Here is a 27325-nt window from a genome sequence, read left to right on the forward strand (position 1 = left end):
CTTGGTGTTAAAGGCATTTTACTCCGTTGAAGAGTTCATGATGGGCCGCTGGGAATGAAAATCCTTGAAATTATCAACAAACAATTTCCCAGTCCTGATGTCCAGTTACCATGAAATTCCAAATACTTGTTAACTGCCTTGTTTATTGACTCTCTCACATTTAAGTATTGTGTGTTTAATACCTCAAATGTTGACGCATGCAATGCAATTGTGAAATTGTTGATTGTTGATGCAATAAAGTATGTCTATCTATCTATCTATCTATCTATCTATCTATCTATCTATCTATGTTCATTGTAACATAAACTTTTTTATATTATAAATAAAATAAATATTTCAGTTATGTTAAAATGTAAGTAATTTAAAATAATTTATTAATATTTGTATTTAATATTTTAAAATAAAATTTTATACTTCATAGTTCATATGTAAGAAATTAAAAAAATGGATATAATCTGGAAAACATTACAATTATAAACAACAATTTTATTCTGAAGTTGTAAAAACGTGAAACGATGCCATGAGTAGGTTAAGGATATCTTCTTATTTTATATGAAAATGCATAGGCATGTCAACAACTACAATCCTGAAAAAAAAAAATCAAGAGATACTCATATTGGGAGGCTTATAGAAGCATGTAGTAATTAAAAATATATGTATAATATTTAAAAAGTTGCTACGATTATGGTCTTAAAAAGGTTTACTTGCAGAACATGTTTGTCATGCACACTCCACCATATCTGCACTTTGAGTAGACCATTCTGATTAAAAAACATCTGTTTCTAGGTATTTTGTGTAATATTTTCCTGTAGTAGAAAAAAATAACACTAAATTCACAGTCCCAAAATAGTCAACAAACTGAAAGCTAATCAAATTACCAACTATTCAATGTGTTAAAACGTACATTAATTTTAAAGTTGTGTGACGTAAAAACGTTATGCATTATAAAAGAACGTAGTGGCAATATATTGCCACCTGGTCCCTCAAATAGTCAAACATGTTTATGTGTATTGATATTATAAAATGTTTGCAGGTGGAAAATCGGCCAAAGATTCCCTCCTAAGTAAACTGCCAGATCTAGATAGTATATTTCACATTCACGAGAAAATAGGAGAAGGGACTTTCAGTAACGTGTACCTGGCGTCCCTGAAATGCGTAACTAGTAACCGCCAGTTCGCAATAAAACACCTCATCCCCACCAGCCACCCGAAGAGAATGCAGTATGAGTTGGATTGCCTCAATCGGATTGGGTATGTAGAATTATCTGCCAATAGTTATGTTAATGTTAATATTTTTGTTCATTATTGGTGTGCCTGTACTCATTGAACCATTTACTTGTTGCTGTTAGTTGTTAATAAACATGTGATAGCCTATTTCAGGTTATAAGGAAAGTTCAATTATTTTACAGGATAGAAATAATTAATACTATTAATGAGTGTGAATGTAATACTGAATCAGGAGATCCAGGACTTCTTCTGAGAAGCAAGCCTCTTTAGTTTGTTCGGGATAGCAAGGGTTAGATACACCCATTACTAATTCCACTGTTTTTCGTGAACTTTCATCACATTTTCAGAGCTGCTAGAGCATAGTGTTCCCACGAGTAGCAGAGAACTAAAAGTCACCCCAAGCAGTGGCCTGCCTGCTCTCCCTGGGGAAGGCTATGTTTAAACTGTAGGTTGTCAGGTATCCAGAGTTCGCATATTAGAGATCAAGTGCTTCCTTGATCATACAGCACTCAGTATATGCTGTTCCACCTTGGCTTGGAAAGCAGAGAAAATTAAGTCAAGTAAAGTAAAGAATCAATAGTACGAGTCAGATTTTTGGGGAGAACGTTTCCTTGAAAGATGAGGGTAGACCTAAAAGAAAATGAGGTAATGATGGATGATACCAAAGAAGTCAGTCAGCTCAGCTGATCCGAAATTATTAGAAGACAGGAAGTGGATCAGGCAGTGCTACGTGGATGCGCTGACTTGGCTCATGTATTGGGGTTTGAAGACCCCGCCACGTTGCACCCCGATGCAAAAGGGTTCATGAAATGTATTTTGCCTTCATATGTTATAAATGTATTATTGAAGTAAATATTTTCATAATTAAATAAATGTGGTAAACTATAAATAACATATTTTTTGCTCTTTGGTCGATTTGTATTTTAACAATCTCAATACTACTAAGTTAATAAAACAGACCCTCGCTTTATAGGGTACAAGAAAACTTATCTGTGCTTTGAAATTATTGTAGAGTATTTAAATTTAAATTGAGTCAGATTTATCATGTTTGTCTCATATCTAAAATCTTACAAATAAATAAGTAGCTGAGCTAAATGTTTGTTTTTGTTCTTTAGATGAGGTAAAAATATGTTGAGTATTCAAGAAATGCGGCTTTTGTTTATTTGGAAACAGAGAGTTTAATGTGATTGTAATGCATTGTATTATATGAATAAGTTTGTAATGAGGGTTGGATAACCAAAGATGTAATAATTGTTCTGGTTTCAGGGGCAAGGACAATGTTGTGTCATGTGACATGACAATGAGACAGGCCGACTGTGTGGTGTTCGTCATGCCTTACCTGAAACACCAAAAATTTGCAGTGAGTATAGCGTTTGTATAACATAAGTTATATATAGATAGATATTTATGTACCATATCAAGTGGGTCATACAGTAAAAATGCTTTGAACTGTTATATGCCCTTTTTTATTGTGCAATGAAATACACGTGCAGTCTATAAAATAAGACTGTTTTGTCCTATCACGGTGAGCGAGGATAAATCTGTTATCAAAGCGTTCCTAAATCCATTCGGCTGTGGTAACGAGCGTAATGTATGAAGCGCATACTTTTAAGTAAGTACCGTTTTGAAATCTGCCGCTGCGATCAGTTTTTGCATGCTTGTCTACCTTCATCTGTTAGAAAGTCAAAGATGCTATTACAGCACAAATTTATCGTTTTTACATGTGCGAATACTTATTTCGAATGTCCCTGTCAAATGAGAATCCTGTGAAGTACGTGTTATTTGTTTCCTTTGTACGAAAGTTGTGAAAGCAGTTGAAATTCAACAAGTTGTGAAGTCTATTATGATTCAAATTACTCTACAACCAAAAATTCGCGTGTTAAAACTTTTCTAGGGTTCTTATAGGATGAAACTCACAATTTTCAACAATTGTCCAATCAGCTTTCAAATTTACATTTTAAAATTAGCTAAAGAAATTGATGCACTTACAGTTTATTATCCAAATTTAATTATCCAATCAAATAAATTGTATATTGATAAGGTAACTCATAAATTGTCACACTCTCTAAGGCTTGAATAACACTGCCTAGTCAATCCAGGCATACCAGATTTGTATAGTTGTGTTCAAACTGCTTGGTAACGTCATTACCAGTACATCAAATCTCTAAAAAGTGTAACTTCTGAATTTAATGAATACGTCATAAACATCACACCACACGTATTGGTCTTGTGATGTTTCAAAGTTGTTTCAAATGGCAAAAATTACCACGTCCGAATATACCCAAGAAAAACATTTCATACACAGTTATAAACAAAATCTATAGTATATAAAGCGTTCATGTCTTGAAGAGTTTACAAGGAAGAGGGATAAAACATTTTAAGAAATGTGTTTTCCAGTTATTATATTTAAAATTTTATCAAGACAGTTTCTTTATTTCAATCTCCCAGAAAGGTTCTCTGACAGATATTTTCTTACAGTGTAAAGTCTGCATTACCAGAGTAACAAGTTTGTATAGTGTATCTCGTTATACAATATGATAACGATTGTTTTTCAGATTTATATTTTACCCTCCGTAGTGAAATTTCCTTTGTGTGGTAAGTTAAATCTTATAAAAGACCCTTTGTTTTCAGGACTATGTGCTAGAAATGACAGTGAAAGAGACAAAACTCTACATGAGAAACCGGTAATTATCATATTAACCGCCGGGGCGGAAAAATACGAGTTTTTGCGTTCTTAACTTATTGGAATCGTCCTATATAAAAAAAGTATAAGGTTTGATGGGGTGGAAATGAGAAATAACGAAGTTCTAGAAAATAAAAAAATTAAATAACTTTCCAGTAATATCTCCATGTTCTACATCCACGTCTAGCGTCACGTGACCTTTTGTGGCCAATGATTGAACCTCGTGATGACGTCATCGGTTGCGCCGCCATCTTTGCAAACGTAAATGAGAAATTACAGAAATGAGCAGAATTTTGATCAAAATTAATAATGTTTTTCTTAATTTCGAGAAAAAAATTAATTACGAGTGCCTCCGGCCATCAGCGCGAGCTTCGGCAGCACCTTCGGTGCTGCCCCGCGCTGATGTCAATAAAAGAAAAACATCCCTCGAGATAGTACCTATCAGTAAAATATAAAATTCTAGAGGGGCTGATCAAAAATATAAATTGAAATGTAATGCAAAGGCAATTATGTAAAGTTTAAAAACTAAATAAATCATGAAAAACTCAAATATATAGATGGATATTAACAGAGAACACTTACCATTAGTGTGTTGGCGGATATAGCTAAACAGCAGCAACAAAAAAGTGGTCTATCACAACGAAACGACAAAGTCTCCCGGTTTAAAAAACACCACTCGACCGCACGACGAACAAATACACTCATTTTTAAAAATGCCCTGTTCTATTAAAAAAGAGATAATTTCGTTTCGGTTAAAACGTAAGCTCTTTACGTGCCCTACGAAACACTCCGACACACACAATTCACTAGGGTTGGTTGAACTAGTGGATGGTTGATTCATCATTGTAAACTCACTCACTCAATCCGACCTACTGAACACGATATCTTGTGTAGAACTGACCTATGCCCCGGACAACTCAGATAACAGGTATGCTATCAGGCTGCTATCAGTCCCGGCCGCAGATAATATTCAAGTAAACAGATTATCCAGACACAGCACACAAACTGAACATTAAAACATTAGAAACTTTACCACTTATCAATATACCCCCTAAAATCATGTTATTTGTCATTTGCACCCCCTAGTACTATATATATTTTTTGTTCAGGAGGGTGAGCAGAATACGTTGGTAACGTCAAATTCGTGATTTGCCGCCCCGGCGTTTAATCTTACTGGTACCGAGAAACCTGCTCTTAGCCTTCAGAAGAGTGCATTCATTCAACATCATTCACAGAGATATTAAACCAAGCAACTTTCTATACAATCGGCATACCAAGCAGTAAGTAAAGTTTAACTCTGAGTAATACTTATTACTATAAAACATCATAGCATTTAATCTTAGCTCTGTAATAGATGTTTCAAAATCATTGACTATACAGGGTGTCCTTGTAACTCGCTGGACCGTGTTATTGCTCAGGTCAAGACAAACATATTTCACCATATGGACATAGGTCTCCGATGCATAGTTCCCCATCTGTCTGTCTATATGTTTTATATAAAACTAGCAGGCCCGGCGCGCTTTGCTGCGCATTTCAATAATTTTTTGCAAAAGTTGCCCGCGGCTTCGCACGCAATTTCCCGTTGAAAACAGTACACTATATTCACTTATTCTTTTTCTATCACATTCTAAACATTGCTGAGATAATTGATAGTCGTTCCATCGTGAGCCTCTTGGGCGTATTATGAAGGAATGTACCATATTCCTGCCTCTATCTAGCTGTTACCCACGGCTTCGCACGCAAATCTTAAGAACCGAGGTCCTTATATTACTTAGTAAATTTTTTTTTTACTGTAATAAATTTTAGATTAAATTAGTTATATCTCCGATGCCACGATTGAGCTTGCTTTGTTGTCTCGATCGAGAGAATATGAGACAACACGCAAGTTTTGAGAACCATACTTCTGTCAAAAAAAACAACTAAGGTTGATTTTATAACATTCTTTATATTTGTAGCCAACGTAAGATAGTAATTATGATATCTGCATTACTCTTCTGATCAAGCATGAGCATGGTTTTATATTAAATAAATATTGCAGTTAAAGGTGAATTTTTACGTCAAATTTGAATTGTATTATCTGGATAGTAAAGTCTATGTTTAACAGTGATTGCAAAAACAGTTTAAACAAAATTTGTCGTTTCTCTTAAGCTTACTCTATGCTTTAAAACTATAAGTGTAATATATGTTTACAAAGAACAGCTGATTAAAAATTTGAAAAGACGTTAACATATGTTTGCTGCAATGCATTTCTTATGGGTATTTCTGTAACCAGTGGGGCGGAATCCTGAATCGGGAAAGGGATGGGCATAGCTTATAAACCTTCTCCGTGGAAAAATACATATACGAACAAATTTTCATCATGATCGGTCCAATAGTTCACGATTCCATAAAGGACAAACATACAAACATTCATTTTTATATATATATACTAGCGGGCCCGGCGCGCTTTGCTGCGCATTTCAATAATTTTTTGCAAAAGTTGCCCGCGGCTTCGCACGCAATTTCCCGTTGAAAACAGTACACTATATTCACTTATTCTTTTTTTATCACATTCTAAACATTGCTGAGATAATTGATAGTCGTTCCATCGTGAGCCTCTTGGGCGTATTATGAAGGTATGTACCATATTCCTGCCTCTATCTAGCTGTTACCCACGGCTTCGCACGCAAATCTTAAGAACCGAAGTCCTTATATTACTTAGTAAATTTTTTTTTTACTATAATAAATTTTAGATTAAATTAGTTATATCTCCGATGCCACGATTGAGCTTGCTTTGTTGTCTCGATCGAGAGAATATGTACACACGGAGTTTTGAGAACCATACTTCTGTCAAAAAAAACAACTAAGGTTGATTTTATAACATTCTTTATATTTGTAGCCAACGTAAGATAGTAATTATGATATCTGCATTACTCTTCTGATCAAGCATGAGCATGGTTTATATTAAATAAATATTGCAGTTAAAGGTGAATTTTTACGTCAAATTTGAATTGTATTATCTGGATAGTAAAGTCTATGTTTAACAGTGATTGCAAAAACAGTTTAAATAAAATTTGTCGTTTCTCTTAAGCTTACTCTATGCTTTAAAACTATAAGTGTAATATATGTTTACAAAGAACAGCTGATTAAAAATTTGAAAAGACGTTAACATATGTTTGCTGCAATGCATTTCTTATGGGTATTTCTGTAACCAGTGGGGCGGAATCCTGAATCGGGAAAGGGATGGGCATAGCTTATAAACCTTCTCCGTGGAAAAATACATATACGTACAAATTTTCATCATGATCGGTCCAATAGTTCACGATTCCATAAAGGACAAACATACAAACATTCATTTTTATATATATAGACTAGCGGGCCCGGCGCGCTTTGCTGCGCATTTCAATAATTTTTTGCAAAAGTTGCCCGCGGCTTCGCACGCAATTTCCCGTTGAAAACAGTACACTATATTCACTTATTCTTTTTCTATCACATTCTAATCATTGCTGAGATAATTGATAGTCGTTCCATCGTGAGCCTCTTGGGCGTATTATGAAGGTATGTACCATATTCCTGCCTTTATCTAGCTGTTACCCACGGCTTCGCACGCAAATCTTATGAACCGAAGTCCTTATATTACTTAGTAAATTTTTTTTTTACTATAATAAATTTTAGATTAAATTAGTTATATCTCCGATGCCACGATTGAGCTTGCTTTGTTGTCTCGATCGAGAGAATATGTACACACGGAGTTTTGAGAACCATACTTCTGTCAAAAAAAAACAACTAAGGTTGATTTTATAACATTCTTTATATTTGTAGCCAACGTAAGATAGTAATTATGATATCTGCATTACTCTTCTGATCAAGCATGAGCATGGTTTATATTAAATAAATATTGCAGTTAAAGGTGAATTTTTACGTCAAATTTGAATTGTATTATCTGGATAGTAAAGTCTATGTTTAACAGTGATTGCAAAAAACAGTTTAAACAAAATTTGTCGTTTCTCTTAAGCTTACTCTATGCTTTAAAACTATAAGTGTAATATATGCTTAATATATAATCAAACACTCCAATAAATGAAAGATTTTTATTTTGTGAGGCCTTTCGTGCTCAAAGAACACATCGTCAGACCCACATAACTGAAATAAAAGTAAATTAATAATAAAAACAATTTAGATTTAAATAAAAACATATGTCTTGAAAAATACAAAGAGATAAGATTTTAAAGGCCAGGAAGCATGTCTACTGTATATATAAAAATTAATATTTAATTAGATTAAAGGCAGTAACGGTGAATTTTGTAGAGGTCCAGGTTCATTATTTACTAAATAATTTTGGTTCTTCTGCATAAAAATAGTTTCGTAAGCATCGAGGAATTTGTTGTCATTGATTTCTTTTAATAATTTGACTTGTGAAAAGCAGTGTCCAGTATGGAGTGCATGTTTCGCCATGGCCGATCTTTCCTCTTGCTGATACTTCAGACATGCTTTATGTTCCTTTACTCTCTTTTTTTATTTTCCTTTTTGTTTGGCCAATATATTTTAAATCACAGTTGTCACAATTAATTTGATAGATTCCAGATTTTTCTTCATCGTCTATTTTATTCTTTGGATTTCCTAATATGTTTTTTAGTTTTATTTTGGAATTTGAGGATACATTAATACTGGCATGTGTTTTAAAACTTTTAGCAATTTCTGTAGTTAAATTGTTGTAAGACACAGATATCCATTTTTCAGGTTCTTTGCGTTTAGTCTGATAGAGAGTTGTTCTAGAATTTCTTTCAATAATTTTCTTTTTCTTTTTTATCATGTTGTCAATCATTTCAATTTTGTAACCATTAAATAATGCAATTTCTTTAATTTTCTTTACTTCCTTTTTATAATTTTCAATTGATAGAGGGGTATGTAAGAGCCTGTGGATTAAACTGTGAAAAGCTGCTCTTTTTTGTGAAGGGGGATGAAATGAATCAAATGGGATAAATCTGTCGTTTTGTGTTGATTTTCTATATATATCAAATTCAAAATGGCCAGTTGTATTTTTTGTAATTAATAAATCTAGAAATGGGAGTTGATTGTTATGTTCTATTTCACAAGTAAATTTTATCGAGGGGTAAAATGAGTTAAGCGAAATAATAAAATCTTGAAGATTTTGTTTCTTGTCAAAAACAGCAAATATATCATCTACATATCTCTTCCAGATTCTTGGAAAATAATCCATTGTTTCTTTTGCATGAGTTTCAAATTTACTGAGAAATATGTTGGCGATAAAACATGAAAGGGGATTTCCCATGGCAGTACCATAACACTGTGTGTAATATTTGTCTCGAAATTGAAAACACATTTTGTGACATGCTAAGATTGACTAAATTAATGTACTCTTTAACAATAGTTTTTTCTAAATTTATGGAAATCAGCCAGTCCTCGATGATTTGTATGCTATCTTTAATAGGTACATTAGGATAAAGAGATTGAACATCAAATGATACAAGATATTCGTCTTGTTCGATCTTAATATCTTTTGTAGAATTTAAGAAATCATATCTATCTTTAATGGAAAAAGTTGGGGGGAATTCAAATTGTTGAAACTCTTGCACTAACCATTTTGATATAAAATAAGAAGGCGAATTTATACAAGAAAACTATGGGCCTCATTAAGTTTCCTGGTTTATGTATTTTAGGAAGACAGTACAATCTTGGTATAATTGGATTTGATACTGTGAGTGATTTTGAAATTTCTTTCGATATTATTGTCTTGCAGTGTTTTAATGAAGCTGTTACCGACGCAATTTGTTGATTTAGAGGATTTTTGTTAATTTCTACATAAGGACCATCTTGAAGCATATTTTCCACTCTTGAATAATATTCACTTTTATCTAATATAACAATTGTGTTACTTTTGTCCGCTTTAAGGTAGAAAACATCTTTGCTTTTTAATGATTTTATTACATTATTGTTATTTCTAAAGACGTCTTGAGATGATTTTGAATTACTTTTTGTAGATTGCTTAGTTTTAACTTTAAGAAGAACTGAATTTACATCACTTCTAATTGCATTTCTTTGATCATTATTTAAAAATTTTATGTTTGATTCAACATCAACAAATACATCTTCTTGTTCTTTACAAGATTTTATGCCGTAGTTTAAACCTTTATTCAATATTGATAACTCTGCAACCGTAAATGTGTTTGAAGACAAATTTTTAACCAATGTATCTTTGGAAGAACTATTTTCTGGTAGTATTTTTGTGCTTATATTTTTGCCGAGCAGTATATTGAACTTCTTTTCTAGTTTTTCTAGTTTATGTTTGTGTTTGTATTCAATACTTTCTAAGATCATTGTATATTTCATGTGAAAAGTGGGAAATTCAACGCTATTCAAATTTCTAGTGATCTCTAGATGGAGTTCAAATGCTTGAAGTTCAAAATTTGATTGTTTTGAATATAAAGACTTAATTTCTAGATTTAACCAGTTAATTTTAGCATTATGAAGAACTTTTTCTGTAACAGAATTCTTTATAGGAATCGATATTTTAATAAATTTAGGAAATATTTTGTTTTTCTTACACTTTTTTAAAAACTGTATATCATTAGATAGTAACCTTACTTTTTGTTTCAGTTGATGTAGTTTGTTGAGCTGAGAGGACTTGAGTGTCGATGAATACATTTTACCAGCTTCTTCTTATTGGAAACTAAATGCTTAATATATAATCAAACACTCCAATAAATGAAAGATTTTTATGTGTAATATATGTTTACAAAGAACAGCTGATTAAAAATTTGAAAAGACGTTAACATATGTTTGCTGCAATGCATTTCTTATGGGTATTTCTGTAACCAGTGGGGCGGAATCCTGAATCGGGAAAGGGATGGGCATTAGCTTATAAACCTTCTCCGTGGAAAAATACATATACGTACAAATTTTCATCATGATCGGTCCAATAGTTCACGATTCCATAAAGGACAAACATACAAACATTCATTTTTATATATATAGACTAGCGGGCCCGGCGCGCTTTGCTGCGCATTTCAATAATTTTTTGCAAAAGTTGCCCGCGGCTTTCGCACGCAATTTCCCGTTGAAAACAGTACACTATATTCACTTATTCTTTTTCTATCACATTCTAAACATTGCTGAGATAATTGATAGTCGTTCCATCGTGAGCCTCTTGGGCGTATTATGAAGGTATGTACCATATTCTTGCCTCTATCTAGCTGTTACCCACGGCTTCGCACGCAAATCTTAAGAACCGAAGTCCTTATATTACTTAGTAAATTTTTTTTTTTTTACTGTAATAAATTTTAGATTAAATTAGTTATATCTCCGATGCCACGATTGAGCTTGCTTTGTTGTCTCGATCGAGAGAATATGTACACACGGAGTTTTGATAACCATACTTCTGTCAAAAAAAAACAACTAAGGTTGATTTTATAACATTCTTTATATTTGTAGCCAACGTAAGATAGTAATTATGATATCTGCATTGCTCTTCTGATCAAGCATGAGCATGGTTTATATTAAATAAATATTGCAGTTAAAGGTGAATTTTTACGTCAAATTTGAATTGTATTATCTGGATAGTAAAGTCTATGTTTAACAGTGATTGCAAAAACAGTTTAAACAAAATTTGTCGTTTCTCTTAAGCTTACTCTATGCTTTAAAACTATAAGTGTAATATATGTTTACAAAGAACAGCTGATTAAAAATTTGAAAAGACGTTAACATATGTTTGCTGCAATGCATTTCTTATGGGTATTTCTGTAACCAGTGGGGCGGAATCCTGAATCGGGAAAGGGATGGGCATAGCTTATAAACCTTCTCCGTGGAAAAATACATATACGAACAAATTTTCATCATGATCGGTCCAATAGTTCACGATTCCATAAAAGGACAAACATACAAACATTCATTTTTATATATATAGACTAGCGGGCCCGGCGCGCTTTGCTGCGCATTTCAATAATTTTTTGCAAAAGTTGCCCGCGGCTTCGCACGCAATTTCCCGTTGAAAACAGTACACTATATTCACTTATTCTTTTTCTATCACATTCTAAACATTGCTGAGATAATTGATAGTCGTTCCATCGTGAGCCTCTTGGGCGTATTATGAAGGTATGTACCATATTCCTGCCTCTATCTAGCTGTTACCCACGGCTTCGCACGCAAATCTTAAGAACCGAAGTCCTTATATTACTTAGTAAATTTTTTTTTTACTATAATAAATTTTAGATTAAATTAGTTATATCTCCGATGCCACGATTGAGCTTGCTTTGTTGTCTCGATCGAGAGAATATGTACACACGGAGTTTTGAGAACCATACTTCTGTCAAAAAAAAACAACTAAGGTTGATTTTATAACATTCTTTATATTTGTAGCCAACGTAAGATAGTAATTATGATATCTGCATTACTCTTCTGATCAAGCATGAGCATGGTTTATATTAAATAAATATTGCAGTTAAAGGTGAATTTTTACGTCAAATTTGAATTGTATTATCTGGATAGTAAAGTCTATGTTTAACAGTGATTGCAAAAACAGTTTAAACAAAATTTGTCGTTTCTCTTAAGCTTACTCTATGCTTTAAAACTATAAGTGTAATATATGTTTACAAAGAACAGCTGATTAAAAATTTGAAAAGACGTTAACATATGTTTGCTGCAATGCATTTCTTATGGGTATTTCTGTAACCAGTGGGGCGGAATCCTGAATCGGGAAAGGGATGGGCATAGCTTATAAACCTTCTCCGTGGAAAAATACATATACGTACAAATTTTCATCATGATCGGTCCAATAGTTCACGATTCCATAAAGGACAAACATACAAACATTCATTTTTATATATATAGACTAGCGGGCCCGGCGCGCTTTGCTGCGCATTTCAATAATTTTTTGCAAAAGTTGCCCGCGGCTTCGCACGCAATTTCCCGTTGAAAACAGTACACTATATTCACTTATTCTTTTTCTATCACATTCTAAACATTGCTGAGATAATTGATAGTCGTTCCATCGTGAGCCTCTTGGGCGTATTATGAAGGTATGTACCATATTCTTGCCTCTATCTAGCTGTTACCCACGGCTTCGCACGCAAATCTTAAGAACCGAAGTCCTTATATTACTTAGTAAATTTTTTTTTTACTATAATAAATTTTAGATTAAATTAGTTATATCTCCGATGCCACGATTGAGCTTGCTTTGTTGTCTCGATCGAGAGAATATGTACACACGGAGTTTTGATAACCATACTTCTGTCAAAAAAAAACAACTAAGGTTGATTTTATAACATTCTTTATATTTGTAGCCAACGTAAGATAGTAATTATGATATCTGCATTGCTCTTCTGATCAAGCATGAGCATGGTTTATATTAAATAAATATTGCAGTTAAAGGTGAATTTTTACGTCAAATTTGAATTGTATTATCTGGATAGTAAAGTCTATGTTTAACAGTGATTGCAGAAACAGTTTAAAACAAAATTTGTCGTTTTTCTTAAGCTTACTCTATGCTTTAAAACTATAAGTGTAATATATGTTTACAAAGAACAGCTGATTAAAAATTTGAAAAGACGTTAACATATGTTTGCTGCAATGCATTTCTTATGGGTATTTCTGTAACCAGTGGGGCGGAATCCTGAATCGGGAAAGGGATGGGCATAGCTTATAAACCTTCTCCGTGGAAAAATACATATACGTACAAATTTTCATCATGATCGGTCCAATAGTTCACGATTCCATAAAGGACAAACATACAAACATTCATTTTTATATACAGGGTGATTCATGAAGTTCTCCCCCCACTTCTACAGCACACTGTACTAGTAAAAATAATGAAAAAATGTTATATAAACATAGGTCCGAAAACGCTTCGTTAGCGAGTTACAGCTAGCGAAAGATTTCGCCTGAATTCCTGGATAAAGAGTAAAATAAAGCCATACTGAACTTTTGGAAAGGTTAATTAAGTAAGAAATATCGTGGATTCTTATGTATTTTTACCTGATAAAGCTAATAAAATAGGTTTCAGAACTGTACCTGTAGTAGTTTTTGGAGGATTCAGGGTTAAATGCAAAAAATTGGGGCACGAAACAATGTTTTTTTAAGTTTGATGTACAATAACTTTGTTAAATTGGTAATAAATACATAAAATCAACAAATATTAATTGTAGAGAATTTAATTCTGAGAAAATTGATATAATCAAAGTCTAAAATAAAACAGAAATAAGTACCAAAAAATCGATTTTATTCAGTATAATACATTACTAGCTGTAAAGAAATACCGTACGGTATTTAGTTAAAATAAAACAAAAACAAAATGTTTTGTTCCTTAATGATGAGATAAATTGAGAAAACAAGATTAACTGTTAAATAAATTTGTTTGTAAATAAAAATATCATGTTTTATTACGTTGTATTTTTTTCGATCAAATGTTCGAAAATAAATGAAGCAAACATTTTCCCATTATTGTTCACTAATCATCGAAATGAAGTTTTTTGTTTTATTAATTTCTAAGTTGGTAACGCACGAATAACAGCTGATCAGCAATGGTATTCTGTACTGTTACGTTAGAACTGTGTATTAGTGGTGTTTTGCAAGCTACAGCAGGAGATCGGGTTCTGTGAATCGTGTTATTAAATGCAATTTTTCTGTGAGTTATAATATTCGATTGTTTATTCAGCGAAAAAAATGCCTTACTTATTTACATCAGAGGAATACGCTGATACGGTTTTTTATTTTGGGTTACTGTAATGGTAATGCTAGAGCTGCTGTAGAAGAATATGAACTACGTTTACCCTAATAGGAGGATTCCAGATACCAAAACAATTTCAGGAACTTTTCGTACTCTTCGGGAAACAGGATCACTACCAAGTACTAGAACCAATTATGAACGAGCTGTCCAACTTGATGATGATATTGTTATTAATGCTGTTCATCGCAGTCCAGGTGTAAGTACACGAAGTATTTCTAGGCGGATAGGAGTTTCGCAGTCAACGGTGTGGAGGTCACTTAATCAAAACAAATTTTATCCGATTCATAAAACAAAAGGTTCAACATCTACAGCTAGGGGATGGTCCGCTTCGCTTGGAGTTTTGCAACTTTTTGAATATTAATAATCAACTCTACAAGCGTATTTTGTTTACGGATGAGGCACAATTCACTCGGGATGGTGTCAATAACTTGCACAATGAACACTCATGGGCAGAAGAAAATCCACATGAGCTAGTGGAACAGAACTTTCAACACCGGTTTAGCGTCAATGTCTGGTGTGGCCTTTTGCACAATCGGCTGATTGGACTTTTCATATTACCTGGACGCCTAAATGCTGAGTTCTATTTGCATTTCCTTCAAGAAGAGTTGCCGCAGCTGTTAGAGAATGTTCCTTTACATCTCAGACAAAATTTGTACTTCCAGCATGACGGAGCACCTCCCCACTTTTCAAGTGCCGTTTCTGCTTACTTAAATCATCAATTTCCTGGACACTGGATTGGTCGTGGAGGGCCACCCTTGGCCACCAAGATCACCAGATCTATCTCCATTGGATTATTGCATCTGGGGATGGATGAAAGACATTGTATACAAGACAAAAGTGAATTCTCGTGATGAATTAATTGCCCGTATTATGGATTCGGCTGTGCAGATACAGGGAAGTCCTGAAAAATTAAGAAACGCAAAAAAAGCAATACACAAACGTGCTGCAAAATGTATTGATAATGATGGCCTCATTTTCGAACATCTATTATAAAAAGGTGCGTACGGTTGGCCCAACCTGATTAATTTTGCTTAAAACTAGTAATGTATTATACTGAATAAAATCGATTTTTTGGTACTTATTTCTGTTTTATTTTAGACTTTGATTATATCAATTTTCTCAGAATTAAATTCTCTACAATTAATGTTTGTTGATTTTATGTATTTATTACCAATTTAACAAAGTTATTGTACATCAAACTTAAAAAAACATTGTTTCGTGCCCCAATTTTTTGCATTTAACCCTGAATCCCTCAAAAACTACTACAGGTACAGTTCTGAAACCTATTTTATTAGCTTTATCAGGTAAAAATACATAAGAATCCACGATATTTCTTACTTAATTAACCTTTCCAAAAGTTCAGTATGGCTTTATTTTACTCTTTATCCAGGAATTCAGGCGAAATCTTTCGCTAGCTGTAACTCGCTAACGAAGCGTTTTCGGACCTATGTCTATATAACATTTTTTCATTATTTTTACTAGTACAATGTGCTGTAGAAGTGGGGGGAGAACTTCATGAATCACCCTGTATATAGATAGATATGAATATCTTCAAGAATAATAAATAAAATTTGGCTTAAATGTCTACAATAACAAGATCAGTTACTGAAAACTATCATGAAATTATTTTTGGTGTTTTAAAAACGGCGGCCATTAAAAGTTTTTAAACTTTGAATATCTTAAAACCAGAAATATTTCTCAAGAATTACAAGAATATCAGTTATTAGATGATTTTATCACAAATATAATGACACCAAAATTATTTAAATCGAATAATAAATAACTGATTTAGAGCTGTTTTACTGTGACAAGTCATGGCCCACATTGATAACTGCCGTTTATTCAGTTTCACATTGTTGGCTATTCACTGAGAACCTCAATGTGGGCCATATATCTTTGGCCAGAGAGTTACGGGACACGGTATAAACGTTTTTGAATAGGGGTGCCACAAGGATCTATATTAGGACCTCTATTTTTTATGTTATCTTGGAGGGATAGCTAAAAAAACCAGTTTCAGTAAAATGTGCTTAAATTAAATTATACGAATTTGAACGTAATAAATATCATAATACTTTGTCTGATAAATCTTAAATCAGGGTATATCCAGTTGGCTTGTAGGTTGGATGTAAGGAATGTTTCATTCATGCAGGGAATGTGCTTATGGAAAGTAACAATAATTTAAGTTTTCTTGGGAGAACAGCACATCAAAATTGTCTGAGACAAAAAAAGTAGGCTACTGTTATGGTTGAGTATGATTACAATTTATACATCCCAAAAATAAACCATAAGCTTACAAAATATATTGAAATATATCAGTACAAAAATATTGAACTAGGAGTTTTTTTTTTTGCTATGGTGAAATATTTGTGAACTTCGATAGAAAAGATGTAGGCTAAAATATTCCTCATGAAAATTATACAGTAAGTGGGATTGCAGTGTGTAGAATTTCAATGCATATATCTGAAACAAGAGTTCAATGGTATAGCAATATTTCAATAATATAATGATGGTTTAATACTCTTTATAATTTTTCAGATTCCTATTGGTTGACTTTGGCTTGGCACAAAAGGTCAATGAGAATGAAAACTCTCTGCGTAATCCGATTATGAAAAGGAAAAGAGAAGATGACGTAAGTATATTTTGTAAACTATTGTTAAACAGTACAAACACATTTTTGACAATCCTTTCGTAACTATTGTTGGGCTACTGGAAAGTTTTAAACTGTTTACATAAAATTACAGACAGTTAAGTGGTATATATTTTATCAGATAAAAAGCTTTGAGTCTTAATGGTGGTTTGCAAATTGAGAAAATAATGGAAGGTTTTTATTTTTGGGTTTTTTTGGAAGTTTTTTCAGTTTTTTTTAATTTTTTTTTATTTTATTTTATTTCTTTTTTTGTCTTTGCCGGCCCTGTTTAATCATACAATCACAGAGAAGGCTCATCATGTAAATAAATGTAGAGCAATTAATTATACATTTATGTGGGGGGGGGGATATTCTTTCTATTTGTGTATATATATTTTTCTCCTTAACCATTGAGGTGCTGATCTAGTGTTGGAGACCCTATCTTGCATGAACGACATGCTTGAAGAACAAAATTTTGTTCTACAAGTATATTACTGTGAAGAAGAGATTTCAAATTTTCTCTTCCCTCAAAATTAGTTTGTATTATCCAGTATTTAAAAATAGAATTAAAACTCCTTAAAGGTATAATATAATGTTATAATACATTTCATAAGTAATTACAGGATGTTTCATAACCTTATTCTGAATTAATAATACATCAAACAATTAAAATGTAATATCGATTTTAACCATTTTAAGATGGCAGCCATATAAAAACTTTGATTCAAAGTGGAGACAAGCGTTGTACTAGTATTCCAAGAGATGAATTTTTTTTTTAAATTTAATTATAAAACTAACGACATATCATGTAAATAAATTGAGTGAAAAATAATGTAAATATTGCAACTTTAGTGAAGGTATCAAGTATGCTCTTTGGTTGATTGTACAATAATAAATTCCTTTTAATGTTGAGTTTAGCTCCAGTTCTCCTTCTACTTAGTGTAGCTGTCACAGACTTGACTCCTGGAATCTGGAGTCAGTTAGTCAGAAGAGATATAAACGACAAAGGATGAAGAAGTTCAAATCGAACTCTTTGCATTGTTTTGACATCAGAGACACCTAGATTACAAAATAAGGTGTAATCTGGGTGAAGAGATGTTCTCATTGTCTCATTTTTGGGAGGATCTCGTCAGACTGATATTACTCCAGATTCCAGGAGTAAATTTTTGTGACAGCATCAGATTCTAGGCGATGCACTATTAGTATGGTGAACTGGAGCTTAACTCAACATTAAAATTGAAGCAATCCTTTCCACCTCCCAATGCAATGCTTTCCTTTTCGTATAGCTACGTTATGTGTAAATAAAGTTTATGTTTATTTGCCTCTGGCTTATTTAAATATTATGATACAACAAGATCTGTTAATTTAAGTTACTTTTTATCGCAGTAAATTAGTGTTTATTTCAAACTCACTCTGAGCATATTTGTTCTCATATAAATACCTTGAATTCGTCATGTAGTTAACTATTAAATAATTTGCTCTCTGTCTTCATAGTTAACACTATTTGTTTCTTTTATCACTTTGAATATTTTTTTTTCCTGAGAGAAAGAGACAATTGTCTCCGAACTTAGTCCTAAAAGGACCTTTGCGCCTCCGTAACTTATATTTCTATCCTCAGAATCTGAGAAAAGAAGCCGATCAGATTTGAGGGCTCCTGTTCTCTGATGTCCTTGGAGCTGAGGAGATATGCTCCCAGGAATCTTTTCCGAATTTTAAATATGGCAGTTTAGCCAAATATGCCCCGTTGATTCCTCCACTTCTCCGCAGAGTCTGCGTTCATGAGTCTCGTTAAGGCCCACCTTCATGAGGTGTTTTCTAAGGAGGCCATGTCCTGTCAGCATCCCTATTATTATTCTTATATTCTCCTATTATCTTATTATCCTCCTTACTCTGATCTAGGAGAGATGCCCACCCTCTAGCATAAGGAAAGATAAACATTTTTTATTGTCATATTTCTGGGCCCTACTCCAATTAAAGTATCTTGTCCTCTTTTCCCAATCTTTTACAAGAGTTTGGCTGTAGGAGAAAGCTATCCTGCAACCCGACTCCGCTCCCTTTTTGACGAGTGTATCTGCTTTTTCATTTCCATGAATGACGTGGCCCGGCACCCAACCGAGTGTAACTCTATTTTTCTTAGCCAGTTCTACCAGAGAATTCTTGCATTCCCAGACTGCTTTCGAATCAAACGAACAGGTATCAAGTGCCTACAGTGCAGCCTGGCTGTCAGAAGGAATTGAATATTTTGCTCCTTTTTGTCTCATTTGTATGAGTCTAGATTTTGAATCATAGCAGTATAGTAGCTGGAGCATTTGGTAGAGAACAAGAGAGTTTAGAATAAGATTGCTGAAGAAGGTATGATATGTTAATCGATTGTATTTGTTTGTACAGGACCTGGAAAATGCAGAGAACCCCAGGGTAAAGCGGTGCGCTCTGGATCAGGTGGGCGGGAATAAACAGGATCTGAGTGGATTTGCCAAGCAACCTCAGCACTCCAACGTTCTCTCCACAAATACCATCAAGAGACCTCTGACAACCAACTCCTCAAATGTGATAAATAACACTGCCGAGAAAGTGTACGGCAAGAAGCAATCCTTCCAGAACTTGATGCCGCAGAAAGTAAAGTCCACCAATGCTCAAACCAGTTTTGTGCGTGTCCAGAACTCTCAGGTAACTTTTTTATATACTCATAACTTTCATATTTATTTGATTATGATGTTGTTATATGTTCAGAGATATATTGCTTATATTAAACTATTTATAGAATGCTGTTTGTTGATGGGCGATATTTTATTTATTGTTATCCAATTATATTATTTACTATCTATTTATACTCTGGATAATGTATGTATTAGCCCCATAATGTTAAATATACAATGCCAATGTTTAAAAATCTGGATTTATAGAAACACCACAACCACACGAAGAGCAATATAAAACCTTTTTTAAAAGTATAAACTAAACTAAGCGAAGCAAACAATTCAAACTTAATGGAATTTTGTATCTTGCTTTTTGTAAGTTTCATTATGGACCTCACCAAAAAGTCTTGTTGACTTTTTGGGTACATGATTCTGTAAAATTACGTGTTAAAAAGAAATTAATAAAAAATAAAAATAAAAAATGCTTTTATGCAGTGTATATCTTAATATGTTTACTGGTTAAAATATGCCCATAAATGTATTAAAGGATGGCATATCATTGCAATCCCGGCAACTTGCTTTACTATTTGTTAATAATAGTAAATAGTTATTTGTTAGTAACATCTTCTATACTTGTGCGAAATTCAAACAATTTAAAAGTGTTTCCGACCTTAACATGAAGATGGAAGCACTCGTAAATAAAAGCTACTCAATTTCGTTGTTCATCTATTGACAGTTACTCAACAAAGTATCAGCTATTTTGGACACACAATTTTTATGTAAAACTTGTTTGAGTGAGTTCATTTGAGTTTTTTTGTGGAAGTGAATAAATTGAGTATCGAGTTGTCATCAAATTTTCTTTTTGAAAGGCAATACGCCTTTGCAATTCAAAGATGAGTTGGATTCTGTGTATGGGGATTCTAAACTATCATTTATTACAATAAAAGTTTGGGCTGCTGAATTTAAATGTGGCTGTAAGAACTTGAAGACGATAAACGTTCAAGACATCCAAACACTGCAACTACTGACGAAAACATCACCAAAGTTCACCAAATTGTGCTAGACAACCGTCAAATTAAATTGAGAGAGATGGCAGAGGTTATATACATGTCAAAAGAATGTGTTAGTCACATATTAAATCAACACTTAGGCATGAGAAAGCGTTGAATGCTGCGTTTGCTAGTGTTAGATAAAAAACGTGACGAATGAACATTTCCAACGCTCTTTTGATGCAATTCAAATTAAATCCCAGTTTTGGTGTCGATTAATTGCTGTACATGAAACTTTTATACACCATTATACGCCCAAAACAAAAATACAGTCAACTGCAAAAAGGAAACCGACTCTAAAAAAGAAAAACGGTTTTTTTGGCTTGAAAGTTATTTTAATCGATTATCTTCAAAAAGGAAACACCGTTACAGGAGCATACTTATGCATCATTACTTGACAAGCTGAAGGCAGAAATTGCCACATTAGTGGGAAAAAAAATCCTGTTTCACCAAGACAATGGTCTTCAATACACACAATCCTGTCTCACACCTAAGCAGTTACCATGGCGAAAATTGGCGAATTACGGTTTGAACTGTTTGACCATCCCCACCTTACTCACCAGATCTAGCCCCAAGCGACTTCTTTTTGTTCTCTCATGAAAAGATTGCACTCGGAGACAAAGATTTTTGTAAAATGAGCAGGCAATGACCTTCGTGAACAATTATTTTGGAGAGAAAAATTCTGAGTAGTATTTGGACGGGTTACAGAGATGGAATGGCTTAACGTTTTGTTTGTTTTAATGATATGTCATGTTGTTTAAGTCATTTGAGGCATTTATATTGGTTACTTTTAGCTTCAAATTTTTGGACTACCTGGGTTTTTTATGTGTATATTATGAAAGAAACATGTAACTAACACCAAGAAGAAGGAAGTACGGCATTCGTGAACTTCATTAGTGTCTGGGTTATCGTTTTGAATGTGACAGTTATTACTGCTGTCTTTTTGACAAAAAAAATTCAATTTGGAGAGAGAAATTAAAGATGAACATTCATAGAAAAGGGGAATGAATTAAATGACTGATAGGAAAAACTTGATTGAATTTATACTTATATATTGAATTAACTGTAAGTTGTGCACATTTTATAATGTTCAAAATATTATTTATCATTAGATCTTTAATGCGCTGCATAATTTAATAATAACTCAAAAGCAAAATATACAAGACCATCTCAAGTATCTAAAGATGTAATCATATTCAGTAACCTACATAAGAATGTTGTTCCTCTTCTCTGTTGCTAAAGTTGTGGATGTGGCAGGTACAGCTCAGCACGACGTTTCCGCGGCCGAAGGTGTCGGTGCTTTCCTCGCGTCAGGACAGGTGCCAGTGTACAGTTCGAGGACTTTAGCTGTGCGCGTGACCTGGAGTGTGTGGTGATGGGCGGGAGGGGTGGCGGGGTAGCATTATGCGCTGTGTCCCGAAAACATTTCCTTTGACTCATGGTTAAAACCCTCCTTTCAGGAATCGTATTGGCCCAAATAACTCATCGCACTCGCCACAATCAGTCTGTTTTGTGACAGTGCTGAGTGTAGCTTGTGCTTCGCTTTTACCGATAATGTCTGTTGAGTTAGAGTCAAAAGTCAAAAGCCTATTCATAGTCAGGCTCGCGAAATTGTGAGTAACGTTTATACATTTATGAAGGAAGAGGCAGACCATCAAACTGTTAAAATTCCGTTGTCAAAGGCTCGCCAAAGAACTGCTGCAGCAACTGGAGTGTCAGAGCGAGTTGTGACTAAAATAAACAGTTAACTTAACAAGTTGAAGGTTAGTAACATAGGTGAGGCAAGTTTTACTACACCAAACAAAAATCGTCAACGACGTAGAATAGTTGACAATTTCCATGTTGAAAAACATCGAATACCGACTGCAAAACTTTTGAGGGAGGCGCTAGGGGACAAAATATATTTCCAGGGTTGTGAGAAAAGTTTTAGGTGGGTATTAAAGGACCTGGAATTTACTTGGAGAAGGACGGCAAACAATAGGAAATTATTAATTGAAAAGCCAGAAATCCGAGAGAAGAGGATAACATACTTGATAGCGTTGAAAAATTACAGGGAGCAAGGACGCCCCATAATTTATTTAGACGAATATTATATACTATTGTCTCACGTATCTAACCAAACTTGGTCAAACGGCTCAAATGAAGGGTTACACGTGCCGATTTCCAAGGCGAGAGACTAATAATTATCCATGCGGATGGAGAGAAAGGGTTCTTGCCCAATGCTTTTACATGTTGGAAAGCAAGCAACCATAGTGGAGACTACCACGACAATGTGAATGGGGACATTTTTATGAAGTGGATAAAGGAAAAAGTGTTACCGAATTTAGAACCAAATTCAGTACCTACTAGTATTCGATAACGCGCCCTACCATAACATACAAATTGATAAAGCTCCTACTTCAAAAAGTAGGAAGCAAGATATGAAGGTGTGGCTTTCAAAAAACGGAATACCATTCTGCGACGATATCCTTTTATCCTGAAATCTACAAACTTGTGCAGCTATATAAACCAAGGCATGTCCGGTACGCCTTGGACGAAACTATTCAACTACAGGGTCATGACATCTTACGACTTCCGCCCTACCACCCAGACCTCAATCCCATTGAGTTAATTTGGGTGAAGTCAACATCATGTGGTTATGAGATATACATCTTTCACTATGTATCAAGCTAAAGCTCTATGCGAAGACAAGATATCAAGTATGGGCGCAGAAGAGTGGTCAGTAAAGTGCAAGCACGTAGAGAAAATCGAAAGGGACTATGCAGCCGCAAAACCCCAGATTGACAATATTATAGAATCCCTTATTATATCAGTTGGTTCTGATACAGACAGCAGTGACAGTTACCCAGAAGAGGAGGACAACTTGAGTGGAATTGAAGAACTCCAATGAAAAAACAATCATTGTAAGTAACATTTGTTATTAGAAAATTATATTCTAAGCATTAAATATTATTGAAGTGATTGTAAATTGAATAATAAGAGAATACCAAATAATAACAATAATAGGACTTATCCTTGTTTTTCAGTTGTTATATTGTTGTTTAACGTGTTTTTGAAAATAACGTATGTGTGAATAATAATCGGCAAATCGAAATCGTGAGTTTAAAGTCGTTAAGAGATTCTTGCGCCTTCATCTCAGCGGCTAGCACGTAAACGCAACCCGCCACACAGATAACGTTCGTTTTTTGAAAGGGTAGTATTAGGGCTGTACGAGCACAGCTAAATTCCTCCAACTGTACGGGCAAGGCGCAGATCTGCAACATCTGTCTGACTCGCAAGGCGCAGTTCGCTCCGAGAGCAGGCACTCCAGGCTTCCGTCCTCCAGAAGTCCTGCTCAAGTACCCACTGCAAACCACAGGTCAGAACACAATGTACTTGAGTATTTTACAGCCGACTTACCGGTACGGTGGAATCTGTACTTTTAACATTAATGAAAAAAAAAAAAATAAACTTATCAATATATAAACTCTCTGGAGTTATAGGCATAATTTTTTATACTTAAGATATTACAGAAATGCGTTTTAAAATGGTTTATTCACAAATATGTACAAAAAGTATCATGTAAATTAATATCGGTTAATTTTATAATTTAAATTATTATTTAAAACCATCATTAACTGAGAGGCAATTATTTAATCAAATTGAATTATATAAAAGTAGTATAGTAAAAGTCCTTGTGGCACATACTTATTGTTTGAAAATGTGTTTTGTACCATTTGTGGTACAAGGTAGTAAAGCGTATCGCCACCAATGGTACACTATATAACACTCATTGCTGTAAACTGCAGCACAATATGGATAGTTTTTGAATATGTTTTGTAAATGGAGCTTCAGTTGAAGTATAGCAGGTTCCAAGCACAAGTGTGTTACATTGTAATTGTGCTATATTTTTTAAGGGTTTTATTAATTTTTTAGTCCTTTTGTTGTTGTGGTTGATGCCATAGCTGTCATGCAAGTTTTTCGATTTACAATTTGTCTAAATATGATCAAAATAGTTACAATCTGGGAAAAATTTCAGCCCCACTGTGTAGAGCAAAGTTTAGTCAGATCAGTTTCTGTTTAAAATCTTTTGCTTAAAATGTGGCCAAAATACTCTCAATATCGTAATTTTATTGGTTTTTTTCAAATTCTAGCACAGTGTGATCTTTTGAGTGCTTTTATCATTCATTTATCCTTTTTCGCAGCTGATTAAAAACAAATTCTCTAGAAATAGTCGTACTTTCTCAGACACAAGTAATTAGTTAATCGTGCAAGTAATTAATGTTTTCCCCATGTGACTTACACAAGTGGATGTTGCAGCGGTGGACATGTGGTCTGCAGGTGTGATCATGCTGTGTATCCTGAGCGGCTGTTATCCGTTCTTCCGTTCACCTGACGACATCTCTGCCTTGTGTGAGATCATCACTGTCTTCGGGAAGACAGCCATAACCACTCTAGCGAAAAAGATTGGTAAGTAGTGAGCGTCTTTTGTTGTTTTAACCTGTACGGATGTAGTATTTGAAACTGCCAACATTCAGAAATTCAATTAAATTGAAAACAACTTCTTTCATAAAAGTACATAGGTGTACATCAAATGACATCATATTCATAAAATATATATATTTCAACCTCCAATTTCACGCCATGATGGCCAGACACTTTACTGGACTGCGGTGGGTGCAGAAGTCATTTGCCCATCTTCCCCACTACAACATTTGTCACTGTCGAGTTCAAGTAGCAAAAATTGCAAATTTCGTTAGTCCAACAAAAGAGGGTTTTATAAATCTCAGACATAGCTGAAGTATACAGGAATGTCAAGCCAACATTGTCTTGTTTTTATCAAACTACTGTTTTTCATGGTATTTTGTTAATTTTTTGAATGTACTATTTTAATAATCTAAGACTACCTTTATGCTTCTACCATCTTTTATGAAATGTTAGATGTTATTGTATGAATGTGTTAACTGATGGTGATAATTAGATTTTGGCAGATTGCATTGTAATATTTTTATAAACCATTCTTCTTTTATGAAATGTTAGATGTTATTGTATGAATGTGTTAACTGATGGTGATAATTAGATTTTGGCAGATTGCATTGTAATATTTTTATAAACATATTCATTCTTACTCTTTACCAGTGGTGTAACTATGGGAGGGAGATGATTGGGGAAGAACCCTCTTCAAGAGCCGGTGTTCAGTAAAAATTTTCCAATACTTTGGGATTTTGTTCTACACATAAAAATAAGCAAAAATGTTCGTATAAAGGTATGTCCTAAAACCTTTAGTTTTCTCACTATCCGTCTGTATGTGTTTTTAATTTTAAAAAAGTTTTTGAATCAGTTAAGATAAAGTTACAAAACTTGAGAATTGTATTAACATTTGGTAGACCTATTTGATAATAAAATATTGATAAAATCCTTTTACCTGTTTCAAAATGGTGGACGTTTATATTATTCCATCAAAATAACTCACAACCGACTAACGTCCGCAATTTTGAAACCGGGAGATGGATTTTGTTAATATGTTATTTTCAAAAAGATGTACCAAAGTTTAATACAAATCTCAAGTTTCATAACTTTATCTTAACTGGTTCAAAAGATGTATTTAAAAGGTAAAACCTATTTAAAGGTTTTAGGACATACCTTCATATGGACATTTTTGCTCATTTTTATGTGTAGAACATAATCCCAGTGTATTGGAACACTTTTACTGAATACCCTGTATATAAATATTCTTAAAATAACAATCCAACTTGTTTGAAATACAGCAGTTAAATATTTTGTTTTGAATTAGGCCTATTAAATTTACTTTTACTCACTTTCAATCCATAACCTTCTCCGTCCATTGGTGTATTCTTCTGTCGGATACATTTCTCGCCCAAAAAGCCAAGTCCTAATTACACCACTGCTCTCTACAAATGCTACAAACAAATTTCAATAATGAGTCAATAATTTGTGAGCTTATACTAACGAGTTATGGATGTTTCAGGTCGAAATGTGGTCTGCAGTGAGAAGCGGAAGCCACTGAACTTGCGAATCTTGTGCGAGAGCCTGAGACAACGCAAGACTAGCGGCAAACTACCCAAGGCTGACCAACCGTTGTGTCAGGACTGCCACCACTCCAACACCCTCGAGCACGGCTGCCTGTGTGAGGACAAGTGTAGGCTCGACCTGTCCTCCAGCTACTTCCCTCGCTCTGCGTTCGACCTGCTCGCCAGACTCCTGGACGTCGACCCTGACACTCGGATATCGGCCGAGGACGCATTGCAACATCCCTTCATTACAGAGACCTGACCCTTCACTTCTAGTCTAGGTGTATTTAAATGTTTTATTGTTAAGTGTGCCTTATTTTATACGTAAAACTACCATTATATGTAATGTATGGTTTGATATTAAAATTTTCTTA

At 34.0% G+C, this 27325-nt stretch overlaps 1 protein-coding gene across 1 annotated transcript; it reads left to right on the plus strand.

Moving 5' to 3' along the window:
- The first annotated feature begins 520 nt into the window (after positions 1 to 520).
- On the plus strand, positions 521 to 27325 carry LOC124370303 (cell division cycle 7-related protein kinase-like). Its single transcript, XM_046828591.1, has 11 exons — positions 521 to 524; positions 1034 to 1250; positions 2493 to 2586; positions 3858 to 3901; positions 5091 to 5189; positions 17165 to 17258; positions 19644 to 19922; positions 22198 to 22272; positions 24160 to 24298; positions 25240 to 25389; positions 26909 to 27325. The coding sequence occupies exons 1-11, from the start codon at positions 521 to 523 to the stop codon at positions 27211 to 27213; spliced, it is 1500 nt and encodes a 499-aa protein (XP_046684547.1). The 3' UTR covers positions 27214 to 27325.

This window comes from Homalodisca vitripennis, unplaced genomic scaffold, assembly GCF_021130785.1.
Source record: "Homalodisca vitripennis isolate AUS2020 unplaced genomic scaffold, UT_GWSS_2.1 ScUCBcl_46;HRSCAF=776, whole genome shotgun sequence".
NCBI classification, from domain to species: Eukaryota; Metazoa; Arthropoda; class Insecta; order Hemiptera; family Cicadellidae; genus Homalodisca; species Homalodisca vitripennis.